General features: G+C 38.3%; 1 protein-coding gene across 1 annotated transcript in view; it reads left to right on the forward strand.

Annotated features, from left to right (window-relative positions):
• Window positions 1-19,883, forward strand: part of DPYD (dihydropyrimidine dehydrogenase) — a 916,336-nt gene that overhangs the window by 776,919 nt on the left and 119,534 nt on the right. The window contains exon 20 of the mRNA XM_040232247.1: window positions 1,982-2,161. Within this exon, the coding sequence (XP_040088181.1) occupies window positions 1,982-2,161 (180 nt within the window). The remainder of the gene's footprint in view (window positions 1-1,981; window positions 2,162-19,883) is intronic.

A 19,883-nucleotide genomic window follows, 5' to 3' on the forward strand; every position in this document is an offset into this window, starting at 1 on the left:
ATCGGGGTCTTTTCCAATAAGTCAGCTCTTTGCATCAAGTGGCCAAAGTATTGGAGCTTCTTTATTGGCTGCTATCACCAGGCACTATGATATATGCTAAGAATCTAACATCTGGAAAGATAGGCAAGAAATGAGTTTTGCTTTGCTTACTTTTGTTTGGATGGTTGTTTTTTTGGATTGATTTGAAATATGGATGTGGAGAGTCATTGAATTCTAGGTGATAAATTTTCTGTTTAAGTTATGGTGGGCCATATGGATGAAGAGATTCTACCAGCAATGAGTAAATGTAATTGAGTTTCTGGAGTCTATGTGTAGTATAAAAATTGGAGAATTATCTTTGTAAGTAATCAGTCTGGAAGTGTTTCTCTAAATCCACTAAATTCAAGCTCTAACTCAAATCCTAACAGACTCCCAAATACATTGTTTTAGAAGGATCCTAATTTCTCAGATTCAGCCTTCCTTAACTCTAGAATTAAATCTCTATTTTCTAACAAATGGTCATGCAAAAAAAAAAAAAAAAATCTCTCCTGCATATGCATTCATTAAACATATCTCTATTAAGAGCAGAATAAGTGACAAACTCTATGCTAGTCACTGGGGATAATATGTTGTCCAAAATAAATATAGGTTCTTCCCTCCTAAAGCTTCAGTCTATTGGGGAAGGGAGCTGTCAATCAAATAATCTTGCAAAAGTTAGAAGTCAAAACTGTATGAGTTAAGGAGGCTTTAACCTATAGCTCCATATATGGAACTCCTAGAGGCCTCCTTGAAGAAGTAATGTTTCCCATGAGACTTAAGCTGGGGGGTTAGTCAGCCATGTGTAAAAGACAAAGGCCTTCCAGGCAGCAAGGTTTTACAAGGTGTCAAGATAAAGAAAGAATGTGGCAAATCTGAGGAAAAGAGGAAAGACCTGGGTGATTGGAGCATAGTGAGTACAAAGAAGAACAACAATATATGAGGCTGAAGAGGTAGGCATTGGTACCTGAGGGCTGAGTTAACTGATGAGAACACTCCAGCCCAGCATGACCACCTTCAAACAAGGTACATGACCAGCCTGGACATGTACCTCCAAGCAGTACATCTTAACAGAGAGAAAATGAGAGATTAAAATGTCCATTCTTATTTTGTGCTGAATTTAACTCCTTGGAAATTCTACCTATTGGACCTAATTTTTTACAGCCATACTGACTATACATGACATACAGTAAACTACACATATTTAAGGGTTTCCCTGGTGGCTTAGACGGTAAAGAATCTGCCTGCAATGAAGGATACCTGGGTTCAATCTCTGGATTGAGAAGATCTCCTGGATAAGGGAATGGAAACCAACCCAGTATTCTTGCCTGGAGAATTCCATGGACAGAGGAGCCTGGAGGGCTACAGTCCATGGGGTTGCAAAGTCAGACACAACTGAGCAACTAACACTTTACACATATTTAAAGTATACAGTCTGATGTTTTGAAATAAGCATATACCTGTGAGACTGTCCCCACATCAAGCTGATGAAAGTATCCGTAGTCCCTGAAAGTTTCCCTGTGCCTCTTGGCAGTTTTCCCTTCCCTAACACTCCCATCCCCTGCAGGCAATGACTGACATGTCATGCTTAGACCAGTGCCTGGCATATAAAATAAATTGTGTTGACTGTCTGAAAAGTGAGTCTGTTTGGAGAATTAGCTCTTGGTTTGACTAAAGCTGGTACTCCAATACTTTGGCCACCTGATGTGAAGAACTGACTCATTTGAAAAGACCTTAATGCTGGGAAAGGTTGAAGGCAGGAGGAGAAGGGGACAACAGAGGATGAGATGGTTGGATGGCATCATCAACTCAATGGACATGAGTTTGAGTAAACTCTGGGAGTTGGTGATGGACAGAGAGGCCTGGTGTGCTGCAGTCCATGGGGTTACAAAGAGTCTGAGAGGACTGAGCAACTGAACTGAACTAAACTGAACTGACATTCTGTTGGTGGCTCTACCTTTTCTAGGTATGCAGTGCTATTCAAAATCAGGATTTCACGGTCATCCAAGACTACTGCACTGGCCTCAAAGCCTTGCTTTATCTGAAAAGCATTGAAGAACTACAGGACTGGGATGGGCAGAGTCCAGCCACGAGGAGTCACCAGAAAGGGAAACCAGTTCCTTGTATTGCTGAACTTGTGGGAAAGGTATGTGGTCACCTCTCTTGGGTTGTCCTTGAGAACTCTGGCTTTTTCATTTTCCATTTCGGGTCTTGTTTGCCCTCCCACCATCCTACTAACAGGGGAAACACAGATGCCCCATTGGATAGGACTGCATAGTAGAATCGTTCTGAAGGAGCCTTGATTACAACTATATGTATGACAGGTCTCTGAGCTACATTTTTATGAAACCTGTATAACACAAGATCATATAAAGGAAAAAGATTGAAGTTTATAGTATAAAATGCCTCCAGATTCTTGCTTACTGTGGTGATGACTGGCATTCTTTCCAGTGGGAGGCTGGAGATTTCTTTATTCTTTAACCAGCTCTGGAAATTATAACATTACCTTTCTATTTTCAGACAATCAAATCACTGGAGCCCTGAATAATATGATGAAGTTTTTAAAATTAAAATCTAATCAGTATCTTTTGTAACTGCTTCTGCTATGTGTGTGGTTAAATCTGGGCTCAAAAGGTTATGTCCCAACTTTCTCTCTAACTGCTATTTTCAGAGAAATATACACTACATTTACATTTTGTATAATACAGTGATTTTAGCAAATCTTTTTTGAAACAACATTCAGTATTTTGCCTTTGTATTTCCTTTGTATTATTCTAAATAGACAACCATTGTCAGAAGACATTTCTTGAGTCCTGAATGAGGGGAGGAAAAAATTATAATTCTTAGTCTTTTCAGCTTGTCACTACATCAATAATTAACTTTAAAAAAAAGAGAGGCAAGTATAAAAAGATTCTTTAAGGAAGCATTTAATAATTCAAATGAATCTTAACTTGAAACAGGTCACATGAAAAAGAATGGAAAACAAAAACCCTGGGTTCTGTGCTTTCGATGGCATGGTTAGGGACTCAGAAAGAATAAGAGAAACATCATATAATGATTTACATTTGACTAGTTTTAATTGGAAATATCGCTATTCTCTGAACAGACAGCCAAAAATAAGAGCTTCCTATAGATTAATGTATATGAATGACTGCAAGTCTAGTGATCAAAAATAAAAGGGGAGGAAAATAAAATCTTGCTGGTTTCCAGGAAAATATCGTGATAATGACTCCACGAATGGCAATCAAACAGAAAGGCTGGGTGACATTAATATTTATAATATTATAATTAGCAAGACTGTGCCTAAGCAGTATTATTAGTGTAACTAATCATATGATCATAAACTGAGTCTGAAAGTATTTAGACAGTGAGTGTTCGTGCCTTTATCAATGACCGTCAATATCCCAAGGTTGTTCATAACTAAAAATAATTTACAAATAACTTTATGCTCATGCAATGTAAATATATCAAGTTAATTGTTTCTGACATGATAGTTTTGATAGTTTATGACCATCTATAAAAGCACTGTCTCAAATGTATGCAGTCATCATGAGAGCTGAAATGGAAGAGGCTGCATTGCACTGTGTCATTCTGTCTCCAAAGGACTTCCACACTCATTTCAAAACTTACATATTCAAATAAAAGATAGGTAATGATGGAGACACTTGTGTCAATAACATAAGTGGAAACTGATTTTCAGATAGTTTGAATCTAGGTTTAGACTTTATTTTGGTAAGCCCAGCCTTCATCAAAATTGTAAGTGTAATTTCCAGTATTATCATTTGTTAAAAAAAAATAGAAGATCTTGCCTATGTGGATTGTATTACTAATTCATTTCTCAGCACCAAGTTGAGAAACAAGCAGATGGTCTGGTAAACAGATCTATGCCCCAGAGTCTCCGGTGAGGACTGACATGACTCGAACAATAGGTGACTATCTCCTTTAGGTTAATATTCCTAATAGTGAATCAAAGCACTCTGGGTCCACAGTACAGGTGGCTTCCTAGCTGTTCTTTCCTGGTGTGTGTATATGTGTGTATATCTGACAGTAATTCATATTATATTCTCATTAGCTAAAGAGTAGGATGCTGCTTCTTACCATGTTTTCATGCTATAGGGAAACAAGAGAAGAGGCAGACGCTTTTAAAAAACCCCACTAGAAGTAGCTGGCTTCTTTAGACAGGAAAAAAATTTGTTTGGAAAGTATAATTGTTACTCTACTTAATCTTTCACTCAGAGGTCAGGCTAGAATAAATTAGAGTAGAAATTTAGAAGAAACCAATTACAGTACAGTGTTTGAAGATGGAGGAAAATGAGACTTGAGCCATGGAAACAAGGATTTGGCCAAATTAGTCATGTTATCTTTCAAGTAATTAGTATATTTAATATATTCTCCCTAATGCATGCCTCACGTATTAATTGATTAAACTTCCCAAGCAATGTTTCTTCATGTGACTTTGGAAGAACAAGAAGTCAGCATTTATAGTTTGCTCTGGTCTTATGGTGCAAGTTGTATAAATTTGTGCCTGCAGGAGAGTAGATTCCATAGGAAGGGCAGTCATAGCTCTGCTACGCCACAGAGCGGTTGATCTCGAACTCATGGTGCTTGAATACCATGTGGCATGCGTCTGACAGTGTAGCTTCCCTGGCCCCACTCCTAGAGATCCCAGTTTAACTGGTCAAAGGTGCGTCCAGGAATCTGCATTTTAACATCCTGATTCTGATGGAAGAACACAAAGATCCATGTTGCCAAGAGGAATGAAGAGAATAGCAACTGAATACAGTCAGAGACTGAGAAGATAGTGATGGACACAACACAAGCTTCTTTTGTGGGAGAAAGCTGGTAAGAAATGATTTTGAGCTGGAAGAGAAATGACATAGAGAACAGGGAGAGGAAATCCAGAGAAGCAGTACGCTGGGTTCTGAATGGCCAGTGGTTGAACATGCCCACTGAGGAACCAGGGAGTTAGTTCAGCTGTTGGGTCAAAGACACGTAAGCAAGAAGAATTGTAAGGACAGAGACAGTTCTCAAAGGCATGACATCCAGAGTCCATGCAGACAGTCAGCAATGAGGATGTCTGTGAGGATTAGGAAGTTGAGACTATTCACAGTATCATCAAAAAAGGAGGAGCATCTGTAGCCAAACCCTTTTATTTTATACTCAGTTACCTTAGTTCCCTCTTTACCTGGCAAAAACCTGGCAGCTCAATAAAAGTGAAATGTTTGCTTGCTGCATATGGGACAGTGGTTACTGGCAGAGTTCAGAGTAAGCCTGTGGGGTTTCTATGAGGCCTCCTCACTTACTAGCTAAGCAACTCCAGCGAGTTAATTAATCTCTCTAAATCTGTGTCTTAAACTATAAAATGAGGATAACCACAAGTCCGCATTCTCTCATTAACAATTCTGAAACCCAAAAATCTCTGTAACCAAATGTTTCACATAACTCATTTGGCAGCAAACCTGGCCTGAACTGATATGAGGCTATTTATAATCTTTATTTATTCCTCTTAGAGTGAACATTTGCATGTTTACTGCAGAGAGACTAATGTGTTTGAGTCCAGGTTGCCACTCCGCATCTTGCTGGAGGTATTAGGTATAATGTAGTAAATGTACCACTTTTCTTTCCTAAAGTCCAAAAAAGTTTCTGAATTTTGAAATACGATTTGCCTTAAGTATTTTAGATAAAGTGTTGTGAAGAATACTTAAATGAAAATGTAACTGCGATTATATCTTTATCCACAAATTCTTCTTTAGAGTTGGAGGCGAAGTATATATTTTAGTGACATTGGAAAATAAAATGCTAATATTTGGCATTTTAAAGTGTGAAAATAAGAATTATGTTGCAATAATTTGCTTGAGAAACATGGAAAAAATTGCATGCTAAAAGAAAAAAACAAAATTTTACAATCAGAAAGCATGGAAGGAAATGACTGCACTTTTCTGTGCTTAGGATAAAAGCAGAATTCCTAAGCAAGAGCCCTTGAGAGAAAACAACACAGGACAACACAGCTGATTGCTTGGGGTCTGTGTGCATTTTCACCTGCTATTCTTTACATCTGGAGTCTTTCCAGTTCACTAAAGAGTAATTAAAGCATCCTCTTCTCTTTGAGTTATTCTCTGACCTCTCTGACCAGGGTTAATTTCTCCTTTTCTTCTTCCATCTGAGTTGCAACCAGTATCACACAGCAGTTGAATTTTTGCATCTCTGATTCTTCTGCCAGACAGTCTTCCCCTTTGTATCCCAATTCCTGGGTACCCACTGATACTCAGTAAGGGCTTAATAAATGATGCTTAAATAAGTAAATGAATGAATAAATAAATGTTGTAAGAAAACAGCTAAGTGGTAGAACTAACAGTCAATATTTACTATGCCATCATTTTCCCCATTACATCAAAAATGAAAAAAGAAAAATAATAACTTTGAACTTAAAAGTCTTTTATGGTATATGAGTCTAGTAAAATGAGATGGAAAGAAGCCAGAGTGAAAAGAATGAGATATGCAAGTGAGCAACCTTGATTCCTTCTAGAATTGGCAACACGTACCTAGAGTATAAGCTTCTTGAGGGTCTAGACCACACTGTGTGCCAGTGCCTGACCTAATGTTCATCATGTAGGAGCAACAGCATGGTAGCTGAATTGCTGAATGATATATTAATCACTCTTTAAAAAAAAAATCTTAAATGTGTTATCTATCTTAAATGTCACTCCCTTTGTGAAGTCATCTATGACTGTCTTCCTCTCCCTCTAGGAAAACTGAGTTGCTTCTTTGATAGCTCAGTTGGTAAAGAATCTGCCTGCAATGGAAGAGACTTTGGTTCGATTCCTGGGTTGGGAAGATTCCCTGGAGAAGGGATAGGGAACCCACTCCAGTTTTCTTGGGCTTCTCTTGTGGCTCAGCTGGTAAAAGAATCTGCCTGAAATGCGGGATGCCTGGGTTCGATCCCTGGGTTGGAGAAGGGGAGGGCTACCCACTCCAGTATTCTGGCCTGGAGAATTCCAAGAGGGGTCACAAAGAGACACAACTGAGCGACTTTCACTTTCACTTTTCTCCTACAGCCCTTTGTTCATATAACCAGTATTGCAGTTATTAGATGATCTTCTAGTTATATTACTTCTTGTCCATCACTGAGCTCATTATGAGCTTCTTGAAAACAGAGATCATGTCTCATTTATATTTGAATTTTCAAGCACCTCGCACAATTCTCCATGTTTATAGAATTAAGTTGCACAGACTATCTGTGGTGTCCTTCTTTAGAAGAAAAAAAGAAAGCCAGTTTATAATTAAAATTCCAGCCAGGCCCTTTCAAGAATAGCAAGCATTTTAGAAGAAAACAGTAAATGTGCCAAATTACTTTCAGTAGGTATTAAAATATGATGAAATACCTATCAGTGATATTAATAAGTGAACATAATGTGTACTCATTAAAAAGCTTTCATTAGGATAAAATCAGAAACACTGTCTGGTGCTTGTATAGTGATTCATAATACAAGGTTTTATTTTGATGATAAAAACCAAAATTTGTGCATCTATACGACCAGATGCATCATTCTCATGTTTTTAAAATCAAAAGGAATAGGATTTTATAAAACTACTGTTATCTAGTTGTGGTGCTTTATATGTAGATGTCTATCTATTTACTTGTCTCTGGTATGTTTTTCAATACAGGGAACAAAGAAGCAGCCACAAGGAATATATAATGTCATAAGCATGACTATCGCAAAAGTCCTCATAATAACAGTGGTATCTCCTGTTTACTAAAAACTTTACAACTCTTATGTCTTCATGCTATTTATTTTTTTGTGCTTTTCATTTTTCCAAATTGAAGTTTAATTTACATAAAAATGGACAGATCTTAAATAAACCATTTGATGAGTTTTGGCCAAGAAAACACCAATAAAATCCTTACATCTATCAAGATACACAGCATTACCAACACCTCTTGGATTCCCTTCTACATTTTCGCAGTCATTATCTCTCTGCCTTTCCTACCACCAGAAGCAAACACTAATTTCCATCAACATAGGTTAGTTTGCTCATATTCTTTAGCATGATACAACTAGAATTCCATAATGTGTACTTTATTCTGTGTGGTTATTCTCACTCAATACAGTGTTTCAGAGATTCATCCATGTTTTGGGGGCTGTAAAGCAATTCATTTTTATTGGTAAAAAATATTTTATTGTATAAATATACCACAATTTGAGTATTCATTCAAACCAACATTTGGGCTATGTTCACTTCTCCAATATTATAAATATATCTGAAATAGGCATTCAGGCATAAATGGTTTTGTGATTACAAATTTTTACTTCTCTTGAGTAAAATCCAGGTGTGTAATATCTGCATCATAAGGTAATGTGTATGCTTTATAAGAAACCTACAAACAGATTTCCAAAGTGATTGCAGCATTTTACACTCCTACAACTGCCGATGGGTATTTTGGTTTTTCCACATTCCAGCCAACATTTAGTATTCTCTTTCTTTTCCATTTTAGACATTGTAGTGTATGTACATGAGTACCATTCTGTAATGTCAATTTTCATTGCCCTGAAAATTCATGATGTTCACCACTTCTTTGTGTTCTTTTTATACATCCATATATCTTCTTCTCTGAAGCGTCTATTCAGTTCTTTCCCCTACTTAAAAATTGGGTTGATTTTTTAATTAAATTTTAGGAATTCTATATATGTTCTAGATACAAGTCCTTAGAGGCAGAAAAAGCATTTGACAAAATCCAGCAACTCATCATAAAAACCTAAGCAATCTAGTGGAAAGAAACCCTCAGTCTGATAAAGCATGTATAAAAATTTTATAGCTCATACTATATGTAATGGTGAAAAAAATCAACTTCCCCTAAGATCAAGAACTAGGCATAAATATCTACACTCATTACTTATATCCAACATTATACTGGAGGCCCTAACTACTGCAATAAGGACACAAAAAGAAATAAATGGTATCCAAACTGGAAACAAAGACTATGAAGACTGTCTTAATTTGCAGGTAGTAATATTGTGTACATAAAACTTGTAAAGCACCTGTAAAAACACTATTGTTGTTCTTGTTCAGTCAATAAGTTGTGTCCAACTCTTTGAGATCCTATGGGCTGCAGCACACCAGGCTTTCCGATCCTGCACCGTCTCCCAAAGTTTGCTCAAATTCATGTCTTGAATCAGTGATACTATTTAAACAGCTTATCCTGTACTGCTCCCTTCTCCTTTTGAGGTCAGTTTTTTCCAGCATCAGAATCTTTTCCAAAGAGTCAGCTCTTTGCAATAGGTGGCCAAAGTATTGAAACTTCAGCATCAGTCCTTTCAATGAATATTCAGGGTAGATTTCCTTTAGACTGACTTATTGGAACTCCTTGCTGTCTAAGAGGCTCTTTCAAGTGTCTTCTCCTGCATCACAATTCAAAAGAATTCTTCCTGATGTAGCCATCTTTATGGTTCAGCTCTCATATCCATACAGGATTACTGGAAAAAAAATGTATCTTTGACTATATGGACCTTTGTTGGCCAAGTGATGTTTCTGCTGTTTAATATGCTGTCTAGGTTTGTCATTGCTTTTCTTTCCAAAGAGCAAGAGTCTTTTTTAATTTCATGGCTGCAGTCACTGTCCACAATGATTTTGGAGCCCAAGAAAATTAGATCTGTCACTGCTTCCACTTTTTCCCCTTCTGTTTGCCATAAACTGATGAGACCAGATGCCAAGATCTTAGTTTTTTGAATGTTGAGTTTTAAGCCAACTTTTTCACTCTCCTCTTTCACCTTGATCCAGAGGTTCTTTAGTTCCTCTTCACTTTCTGCCATTAGAATGATATTATCTGCATATCTGAGATTGTTGATATTTGTCCCAGCAGTTTGTGATTCATCCAGGCTATCATTTCGCCTGATGTACTCTGCATACGAATTAAATAAGCAGGGTGACAGTATACAGCCTTGACATACTCCTTTCCCAATTTTGAACCAGTTCTTTGTTCCATGTCTAGTTCCAACTGTTGCTTCTTGAAACCACATACACAGGTTTCTCAGGAGGCAGGTGAGGCAATATTCCCATATCTTTAAGAATTTTCCGTAGTTTGTTTTGATCCACATAGTCAAAGGCTTTAGCATAGTCAATGAAGAAGAAGTAGATGTTTGTCTGGAACTCTCTTGCTTTCTCTATGATCCAAGGAATCTTGGCAATTTGGTCTCTGATTCCTCTGCCTTTTCCATACCCAGCCTTTACATCTGGAAGTTTCAATTCACATACTGCTGAAGTCTAGCTTAAGGATTTTGAGCATAACCTTGCTAGTGTGTGAAATGTGCACAGTTGTATGGTAGCTTGAACATTTTTTGGCACTGCCCTTCTTTGGGATTGGAATAAAAAACTGACCTTTTCCAGTCCCATGGCCACTGCTGAGTTTTCCAAATTTGCTGACATATTGAATGTAGTACTTTAACAGCATCATTGTGTAGGATTTTTAATAGCTTTCAGCTAGAATTCCATCACCTCCACTCGCTTTGTTTATAGTAATGCTTCTTAATACCCACTTGACTTCACACTCCAGAGTGTCTGGATCTAGGTAAGTGATCACACCATCATTGTTATCCATGTCATTGAAACCTTTTTTGTATAGTTCTTCTGTGTTCTTGCCACCTCTTTATCCCTTCTGCTTCTGTTTAGTCCTTACTCTCTTTGTCATTTATCATGCCCATCCTTGCATGAAATATACCTTGACATCTTGTTTTTTTGAAGAGATCTCTACTCTTTCCCATTCTATTGTTTTCTTCTATTTCTTTGCATTGTTCATTTAAGAAGGACTTCTTATTTCTCCTTTCTGTTCTCTGGAACTGAAAATCAATAAATGAACTTAGCAGAGTTTCACAAGATAAAGACAGTATACAAAAGTCAGTTGTATTTTTATATATACAACCCCAAAATTAAATTTTAAAATGCCATTTACAATAGCATTCAAAATCTACTAAATACTTCAGTTCAGTTCAGTTCAGTCCAGTCGCTCAGTCATGTCCGACTCTTTGCAACGCCATGAATCACAGCACACCAGGCCTCCCTGCCCATCACCAACTCCTGGAGTTCCCTCAGACTCACGTCCATCAAGTCAATGATGCCATCCAGCCATCTCATCCTCTGTCGTCCCCTTCTCCTCCTGCCCCCAATCCCTCCCAGCATCAGAGTCTTTTCCAATGAGTCAACTCTTTGCATGAGGTGGCCAAAGTACTAGAGTTTCAGCTTTAGCATCATTCCTTCCAAAGAAATCCCAGGGCTGATCTCCTTCAGAATGGACTGGTTGGATCTCCTTGCAGTCCAAGGGACTCTCAAGAGTCTTCTCCAACACCACAGTTCAAAAGGATCAATTCTTCAGCGCTCAGCCTTCTTCACAGTCCATCTCACATCCATATATGACCACAGGAAAAACCATAGCCTTGACTAGACGGACCTTAGTCAGAAAAGTAATGTCTCTGCTTTTGAATATACTATCTAGGTTGGTCATAACTTTCCTTCCAAGGAGTAAGCGTCTTTGAATTTCATGGCCGCAGTTACCATATGCAGTGATTTGGGAGTTCAAAAAACTAAAGTCTTCCACTATTTCCCCATCTATTTGCCATGAAGTGATGGGACCGGATGCCATGATCTCAGTCTTCTGAATGTTGAGCTTTAAGCCAACTTTTTCTCTCTCTACTTTCACTTTCATCAAGAGGCTCTCCAGTTCCTCTTCACTTTCTGCCATAAGGGTGATGTCATCTGCATATCTGAGGTTATTACTATTTCTCCTGGCAATCTTGATTCCAGCTTGGGCTTCATCCAGTCCAGCATTTCTCATGAGGTACTCTGCTTATAGGTTAAATAAGCAGGGTGAAAATATACAGCTTTGACGTACTCATTTTCCTATATGGAACCAGTCTGTTATTCCATGTCCAGTTCTAACTATTGCCTCCTGACCTGCATTCAGATTTTTCGAGGGGAAGGGGCAGATGGTCTGGTATTCCCACCTCTTGAAAAACTTTCCACAGTTTATTGTGATCCACACAGTCAAAGGCTTTGGCATAGTCAATAAAGCAGAAATAGATGTTTTCTGGAACTCTATTGCTTTTTCAATGATCCAGTGAGTGTTGACAATTTGATCTCTGGTTCCTATGCCTTTTCTAACACCAGCATGAACATCTGGAACTTCATGATTCATGAATTGTTGAAGCCTTGCTTGGAGAATTTTGAGCATTACTTTACTAGTGTGAGATGAATGCAATTGTGTGGTAGTTTGAGCATTCTTTGGCATTGCCTTTTTTTGGAACTGGAAGGAAAACTGACCTTTTTCAGTCCTGTGGCCACTGTTGAGTTTTCCAAATTTGCTGGCATATTGAGTGCAGCACTTTCACAGCATCATCTTTTGGGATTTGAAATAGCTCAACTGGAATTCCATCACCTCCACTAGCTTTGTTTGTAATGTTTCGTAAATACTTTGGCCACCTCATGCAAAGAGTTGACTCGTTGGAAAAGACCCTGATGCTGGGAGGGATTGGGGGCAGGAGGAGAAGGGGATGACAGAGGATGAGATAGCTGGATGGCATCACTGACTCAATGGACATGAGTTTGAATGAGCTCCAAGAGTTGGTAATGGACAGGGAGGCCTGGCGTGCTGTGATTCATGGGGTCGCAAAGAGTCAGACATGACTGAGCGACTGAACTGAACTGAACTGAACTGAAGGCCAACTTTGCATTCCAGGATGTTTGGTTCTAGGTGAGTGATTACACCATCATGATTATCTAGGTCAAGAAGATCTTTTTTATACAGTTCTTCTGTGCAGTCTTGCCACTTCTTTTTAATATCTTCTGCTTCTGTTAGGTCCATACCATTTCTGTCCTTTACTGAGCCTATCTTTGCATGAAATATTCCCTTGGTATCTCTAATTTTCTTGAAGAGATCTCTAGTCTTTCCCATTCTGTTGTTTTCCTCTATTTCTTTGCACTGATCACTGAGGAAGGCTTTCTTATCTCTCCTTGCTATTCTTTGTAACTTTGCATTCAGATAGGTATATTTTTCCTTTTCTCCTTTGCTTTTTGCTTCTCTTCTTTTCACGGCTATTTGTAAGGCCTCCTCAGACAGCCATTTTGCATTTTTGCATTTCTTTTTCTTGGGGATGGTCTTGCTCCCTGTCTCCTGTACAATGTCACGAACCTCTGTCCATAGTTCTTCAGGCACTCTATCAGATCTAATCCCTTAAATCTATTTCTCACTTCCACTATATAATTGTAAAGGATTTGCTTTAGGTCATACCTGTCAGTCTAGTGGTTTTCCCTGCTTTCTTCAATTTCAGTCTGAATTTGGCAATAAGGAGTTCATGATCTGAGCCACAGTCAGCTCCTGTTCTTGTTTTTGCTGACTGTATAGAGTTTCTCCATCTTTGCCTGCAAAGAATATAATCAATCTGATTTCAGTATTGACCATCTGGTTATGTCCATGTGTAGAGTCTTCTCTCGTGTTGTTGGAAGAGTGTGTTTGCTATAACCAATGCATTTCTTGGCAAAAATGTTAGCCTTTGCCCTGCTTAATTCTGTACTCCAAGGCCAAATTTGCCTATTACTCCAGGTATTTCTTGACTTCCTACTTTTGCATTCCAGTCCCCTGTAATGAAAAGGATATCTTTTTTGAGTGTTAGTTCTAGAAGGTCTTGTAGGTCTTCATAGCACCATTGAGCTTCAGCTTCTTCAGCATTACTAGTCGGGGCATAGACTTGGATTACTGTGATATTGCATGGTTTGCCTTGGAAATGAACCGAGATCATCCTGTCATTTTTGAGATTGCATCCAGGTACTGCATTTTGGACTCTTTTGTTGACCATGATGGCTACTCCATTTCTTCTAAGGGATTCCTGCCCACAGTAGTAGATATAATGGTCATCTGAGTTAAATTCACCCATTCCAGTCCATTTTATTTCACTGATTCCTAGAATGTCGATGTTCACTCTTGCTATCTCCTGTTTGACCACTTCCAATTTGCCTTGATTCATGGACCTAACATTCTAGGTTCCTATGCAATATTGCTCATTACATCATCGGACCTTGCTTCTATCACCAGTCCCATCCACAACTGGATGTTGTTTTTGCTTTGGCTCCATCTCTTCATTCTTTATGGAGTTATTTCTCCACTGATCTCCAGTAGCATGTTTGGAAACTACCCACCTGAGGAGTTCATCTTTCAGTGTCCTATCTTTTTGCCTTTTTATACTGTTCATGGGGTTCTTAAGGCAAGAATACTGAGGTGGTTTCCAAGTCCCTTCTCCAGTGGACCATATTTTGTCAGAACTCTCCACCATGACCCGTCTGTCTCTTATGGCCCTACATGGTATGGCTCATAGTTTCATTGAGTTAGACAAGGCTGTGGTCCATGTGTTTAAGATTGGTTACTTTTCTGTGATTGTGGTTTTCTGTCTGCCTTCTGATGGAGAAGGATAAGAGGCTTATGGAAGCTTCCTTTTGGGAGAGACTGACTGAGGGGGAAACTGGGTCTTGTTCTGATGGGCAGGGCCATGCTTGGTGATGACATGTTTTTGCTCGTTTCTTGAATGATCACTTGCAGAGCTAACCAAGAAAAGAGAGTGCAAAGGAGATAAAGGTCATTTTCTTTCAAGTTCATCCTATGGCCTTGTATTTCTTGTCCATGTTTTCTTCTCTAATTTCAGCTTTGTCCCTGCAGTTATTTGTGTGCATGTATGGGAGGGGAGGAATTACGTTATATTGTTAGAGAAGTTCCAAATAGCATGTTACATTACTTTCAGTTACTTGGGTAACAATGGAATTAGAAAGCAGTGTTATTGAGGTCACTTTCTATGACCGATTATATGAGGCTAAATGTTTTTTATTATTTTAGTTCATTTCATAGGACATGGCAAAAAAAAATTGGTTCCTAGAAATTCAGACTTTCCAAAATTAGTAAATCAGTCTACCTCATGATTATTGTGGCAACTTGTTTACGTCTCTAAATATCATCAGATGGTTTGAGTAGTATCTTAGGTAGAATGCTGAACTGCCAATTACCCTTTAAGAATAGGGCAAGCGCCTGTTATAAATGGTGATTATTCCTACTTAGAAGCAAAAACCATTGGGTAAGTGTTGATAGTCCTTGATAGTCTTATAGTCCTGAGTGTCTCATCATCTCATGAATGTGTAAGGATCCCACAATGAAGTCAGTGCACTACTGTAGTAAAAGCACCATGTTTGGAGTCCAGCAAGTCTGAGATTGAATCCTGGTTCAGTGTCTTACTGCTGGAGAACTGGGGCCAGCCACATGAATCCTTTCCTGAAATGACAAATTTAGATAGTGATACTGATTTTGTATGTGCTTTGTGTTTTGTGAGAACTAGAAATCATATGTGTGGTGTGTATAGCATATAGCAGACATTCAATGTGCAGCAATGGCAATTATTGTTATAATTAATTCTAACATAGCTAGCTAACTAGATAGATAGGGGGCAATTTGGATATATGATATATTTTTATCCAAAATATATGTATAATCTTAGTGTAAATATGAACATTTGAGGAATGCTTTATGAATTGATTTCTCCTAGATTTTGTGTAGATTTTCCAGCTGATATTCATAGATTATTTTTGTACATTCTCTTGGCCTTCTATTGATAACATGCTCTTATTAGGTTCATTAGAAATGTTTAAAAGCTGGCAACTTTGTCCTTTGAAGCATTCCCTTTCATACCCATATAAAAAAGTTCCTGAACAAATCAGTGTTTGCTTTCCAGGTAAAATGGAAAGGAAAGTGAAGTGAATGAAAGTATTAGTTGATCAGTCATGTCTGATTCTTTGCGACCCCATGAACTGTAGCCCACCAGGCTCCCCTGTCCATGGGATTCTCCAGGCAAAAATACTGGAGTGGGTTTCCATTTCCTTCTCCAGGGGATATTCCCAATCCAGAAATTAAACTCAGGTCTCCCGCTTTGCAGGCAAACTATTTACCATCTAAGCCACCAGGGAAGCCCAAAATGGAGATAAATTTGTTAATTGGGGGTTTGAGCAATAAACTGGTTTGAATGGTTCATCATTGGTCCTAAAATAGGAAGAAGGGCCCACTTTTGCCCTCTATTTTGACAGCGTAACTTTCTGAATATGAAGTGAACCATTAGGAGAGGGCCTGGTAGAAATTTCTCATTTTATGGGAAAAGATAGTATTGCAGTGCTAATAACCAGAATAGCTCTTCCTCTATAACCTTTCCTTGTTTTCTCCCATCTCTGGGGTGGGTGGGCTCATTTCACAAGGGAACTCTGATCACTTTGTAGAAATTACTGGGAGCACTTTGTAGAGGAGTGCTAAGCCCAACTCAAAACTAAGCCCAGCAGAAGTATGCGACTGAATGGAAACGCCTACATGAGCACTGACACAGGACAAGATGTTTCAGGACGTGGCTTTTCACTTCCCAGAATGTGGAGCTTAGTTTAGGAATTTGGGCAACCATGAGCCCTTGTGTTTGTAACCATTGCACCCACCTTGTTGTGGTCTGCCATTGTAGGCCTGAAATAAAATATAAACCATATAACATTTTTACTGCTACCAGAACTCCATCATGCTTTTAAAAAGTATGATTCCCTATTTTTTCTCACTCATTAAATTGATATCTAATTGCCAAGTACAAATGAAATTATTCTCTTTGTCACTTTCATGAAAGTAAGTGGTTAAGTATAATTCCTCATACTTCATCAAATATACTACTTTAATCAGAATGCATCTCATTAATATTAATTATATACTTAGAACTTGTGCAAAAGTGCTTTTCATCTTCAACACAAGTTACCCACATTAATTTTGACGGTACTTTTAAGCCAGGAAAAAAGATTAGGATTTCTCTTGTTCTGGGTGGGGACTGAGGATTTGTAAAGGAACCATTACTGTAAGCACGTCAGATAAAATTTGAATTCAAGTACTATCCTTGAACTCATTCCCTCTCCCCCCTCCTAAGAACTCTACAAAATCAGTGAACATTTATTGCAAACCAGTTAGCTTTGTTCCTAACTTTATGGAATATCCTGATTTTATGGAATAAAGCAAAATATCTCTCTGTAACTCTGAGCTGTGCCCCTGAGAGTCTCCCTGAGGAAAAAAAACAGGTATTTGTTATATGTCTGTTTGAGCTCTTCTGTCCACTTGAATAAAGGGAGTATTAGATAAAAGATACATTTTTCTGATATTAAGGGAGTCAAAGGAGTCAGTTTGATAATGCACAGAGCAAACAGAAATTCTAGTTATATTCAATTTTATACCAAGTTGTCTTAATCTAAGATTTGAGAAAAGAAATTAAATATCTGTTCTTTGAAATTCAAAAGAGGGATCTGATTTACCTCCTCCCCAGAAAATCAAACAAGACACACCATAGTACTTCGCTTTTGTTTTTGTATTTTAGTTCTCATTTTGGTTTTGTATTTTTTACCTGCAAAATTTTATGCATTGTGACTGCCATTGAATAGCATTACTAAAACCCTGGAAGTTCAGGAAGGAGAGGCGAAGATATCTTCAATTGTACTGAATAATTGGCAATCAATTTCTCAATTAACTAAATCCATTTAGATATCCATATGAAGTATCTATCCCTTTTCCTCTTCTCTTCAGAAACCTGACAAGTTTGTTTGGTTGCCCATGTTGATCTAATTAACCACTTCATTTCTAAATCTCCCATCCATTTCATGCTGTATAGACATTGGAAAGCAATCTTATTAGTGTCTGAAATCTATGCCCTGTATTAGTCTGTGCTTCATGGCCACCAGTGACCCCTAGAAATGTGTTTGAGAAGATGTGACTGCAACCTGCTCAGAGAACATGACTCATGCTACGTTGAGAATCCTTTGATTCTTGGAGCCTTTGATTTACAGCTTCAGGCTCTGTCTGTGAAGTAGTCTCATAGACCTGGAAGCACCCGAAGCCTCACTCCCAGCTCCTCACATCATACTGGCCCATCTGCTGTGGATTATTCCTAGATAATCATGTCAAGACTGTGCCTCTTGAACTTCTGTTGCCTTTTCTCTTTAAATCACTTTTCCTGTCTTTCCTGCTTATCAGTTTTATCCTATTTCATCTCAACTGGAGGAGCTTCTCTATATGTGCCCTTCCATCTGAGTTGTACAATGGCACCCATCATCTCAGGGCTATCAAGGTGGTTACCTTTTGGAGCCTAAATGTTACCCAGTGTTGCTAAGTATCACTTTAGATTTAATGTAGGTCTCAAGTGAAGGTAATGAAAGTAAACCTGTAGCACTTGTGATAATCCAGGCCTCCTAAGAATTTTTCTAAGACTACTGTATACAGTCTTCACTGAGATATTAACAAGCATGAAGCTGATTTCTCCTGTGTTCATACCTACAGAGTCTGTGGTCAGCATTGGTGGTGCTCACTAGCATTTCAGGGGTTTGTATGAGAAGTAAACCTCTTTGCCTCTTAGATGTTCTGCATGACCAGGTGACATGCTTTTGTTGCTGCAATGTAAGAGATGTGGCGTGTGATTCAGAGGGGAAGCATTTCACAGAGGGCGCTCAGATCTCTAAATTACCTGTCCTTTGCCATAGCAAACTCTGAAGACTCAAGTTGAGAAAGTGCAGCATAAAATGATTGGCCTAGATTGCTGAGTTGCTACATTGAAGATATCCAGAGACACAACAGACTTTTTTTTTAATGAGTGAGAAATCAGCTTTTATTATATTAAGTCACTGACATTTCGAGTTTATTATTACCAGCCAGTGAGGATTAATACAGAATTGCAAATAACCTGTAGCTGTTGCCAGAGGATTGATAGCTCTGTAGCCCTTTGAAAAATTATAAAACGGAAGAGCTTTTCTTTAGTGACTTTCCCTTTTCTTTCTGCACCTCTTTCCACATGCTGGCAGCTGGTACCGTAATGCAATTTCCCATTACATCACCCTACCCTGCCTGGGTCTGATCTCTTAGTAAAATGCCCGAAGATACTAGAGAGACATTTATTCCAAACCATACAGCAACGATAATTATTCCTGCTCTGTACCTGGTTATAAATAAATTGTTATGAAGAGATCCAACCTAATCCAACTGAGGAAATTGAGTAGAATGTGTGCCTTTCACTGAGCTTCTTTTTTGTTAGCAGTAAGGCCTTGGGCAACTTACGTACTTGGTCTTAGCCACCATTTCCTCATCGAAAAACTTGGGATAACAGTAGGCATTCCACAGGATTATTGAGAAAAATAAACAATATTTTCTGAATTTTTTTCTTCCTTTCAGAGTTGAGATTCCAGAAAACATTGCGTCTACTCACTCTCTCATTCTTTACTTGCATTTCAGTCTCCGATGCATTTAAATTAGATTTCTGTCTATCCCCAACCCCCCCAAATCGCTAAAACTACTCTTGTGAGGGTTGCATGATATAGTGATCACCAAATCCAGTCATTTCCTAGTCTTGTCTTCACTACATCTTGTCACATTCCATAGTCAACCACTTCTTCCTATTTGAAATGTCTTCTTTGATTTTTGAACACGCTTTTCTACTTGTTTCTCCCTTCTCTTTTATCAAGCAAACAATTGTTAGCACCTAGTATGTGCCAAGCATTACAATGTTGTCTTCCTTAAAAGGTTCACAGACTAGTATGGAAGTCAGGCAATTGAAGAGTTATTTATATAATATGGTATGATGATGACAGTGATATAGAGATATGCACAGGATAGCAGAGGTATCAAGGAGTTTGATGGTGTTTCCCAAAGTAATCTGAAATGAAGGTCTAGTAAATATCAGAAGAATACCCCAGGTTAAGGCAGAAAGTCTGCAGAGGCTTGGAGGCAAATAACATTTCTATGTGTGAAGAGAACCTTCCTGGACTTAATCTTTCAGGACACCTCTCCTTTT

The sequence above is a fragment of the Oryx dammah genome, unplaced genomic scaffold, assembly GCF_014754425.2.
Source record: "Oryx dammah isolate SB20612 unplaced genomic scaffold, SCBI_Odam_1.1 HiC_scaffold_28, whole genome shotgun sequence".
NCBI classification, from domain to species: Eukaryota; Metazoa; Chordata; class Mammalia; order Artiodactyla; family Bovidae; genus Oryx; species Oryx dammah.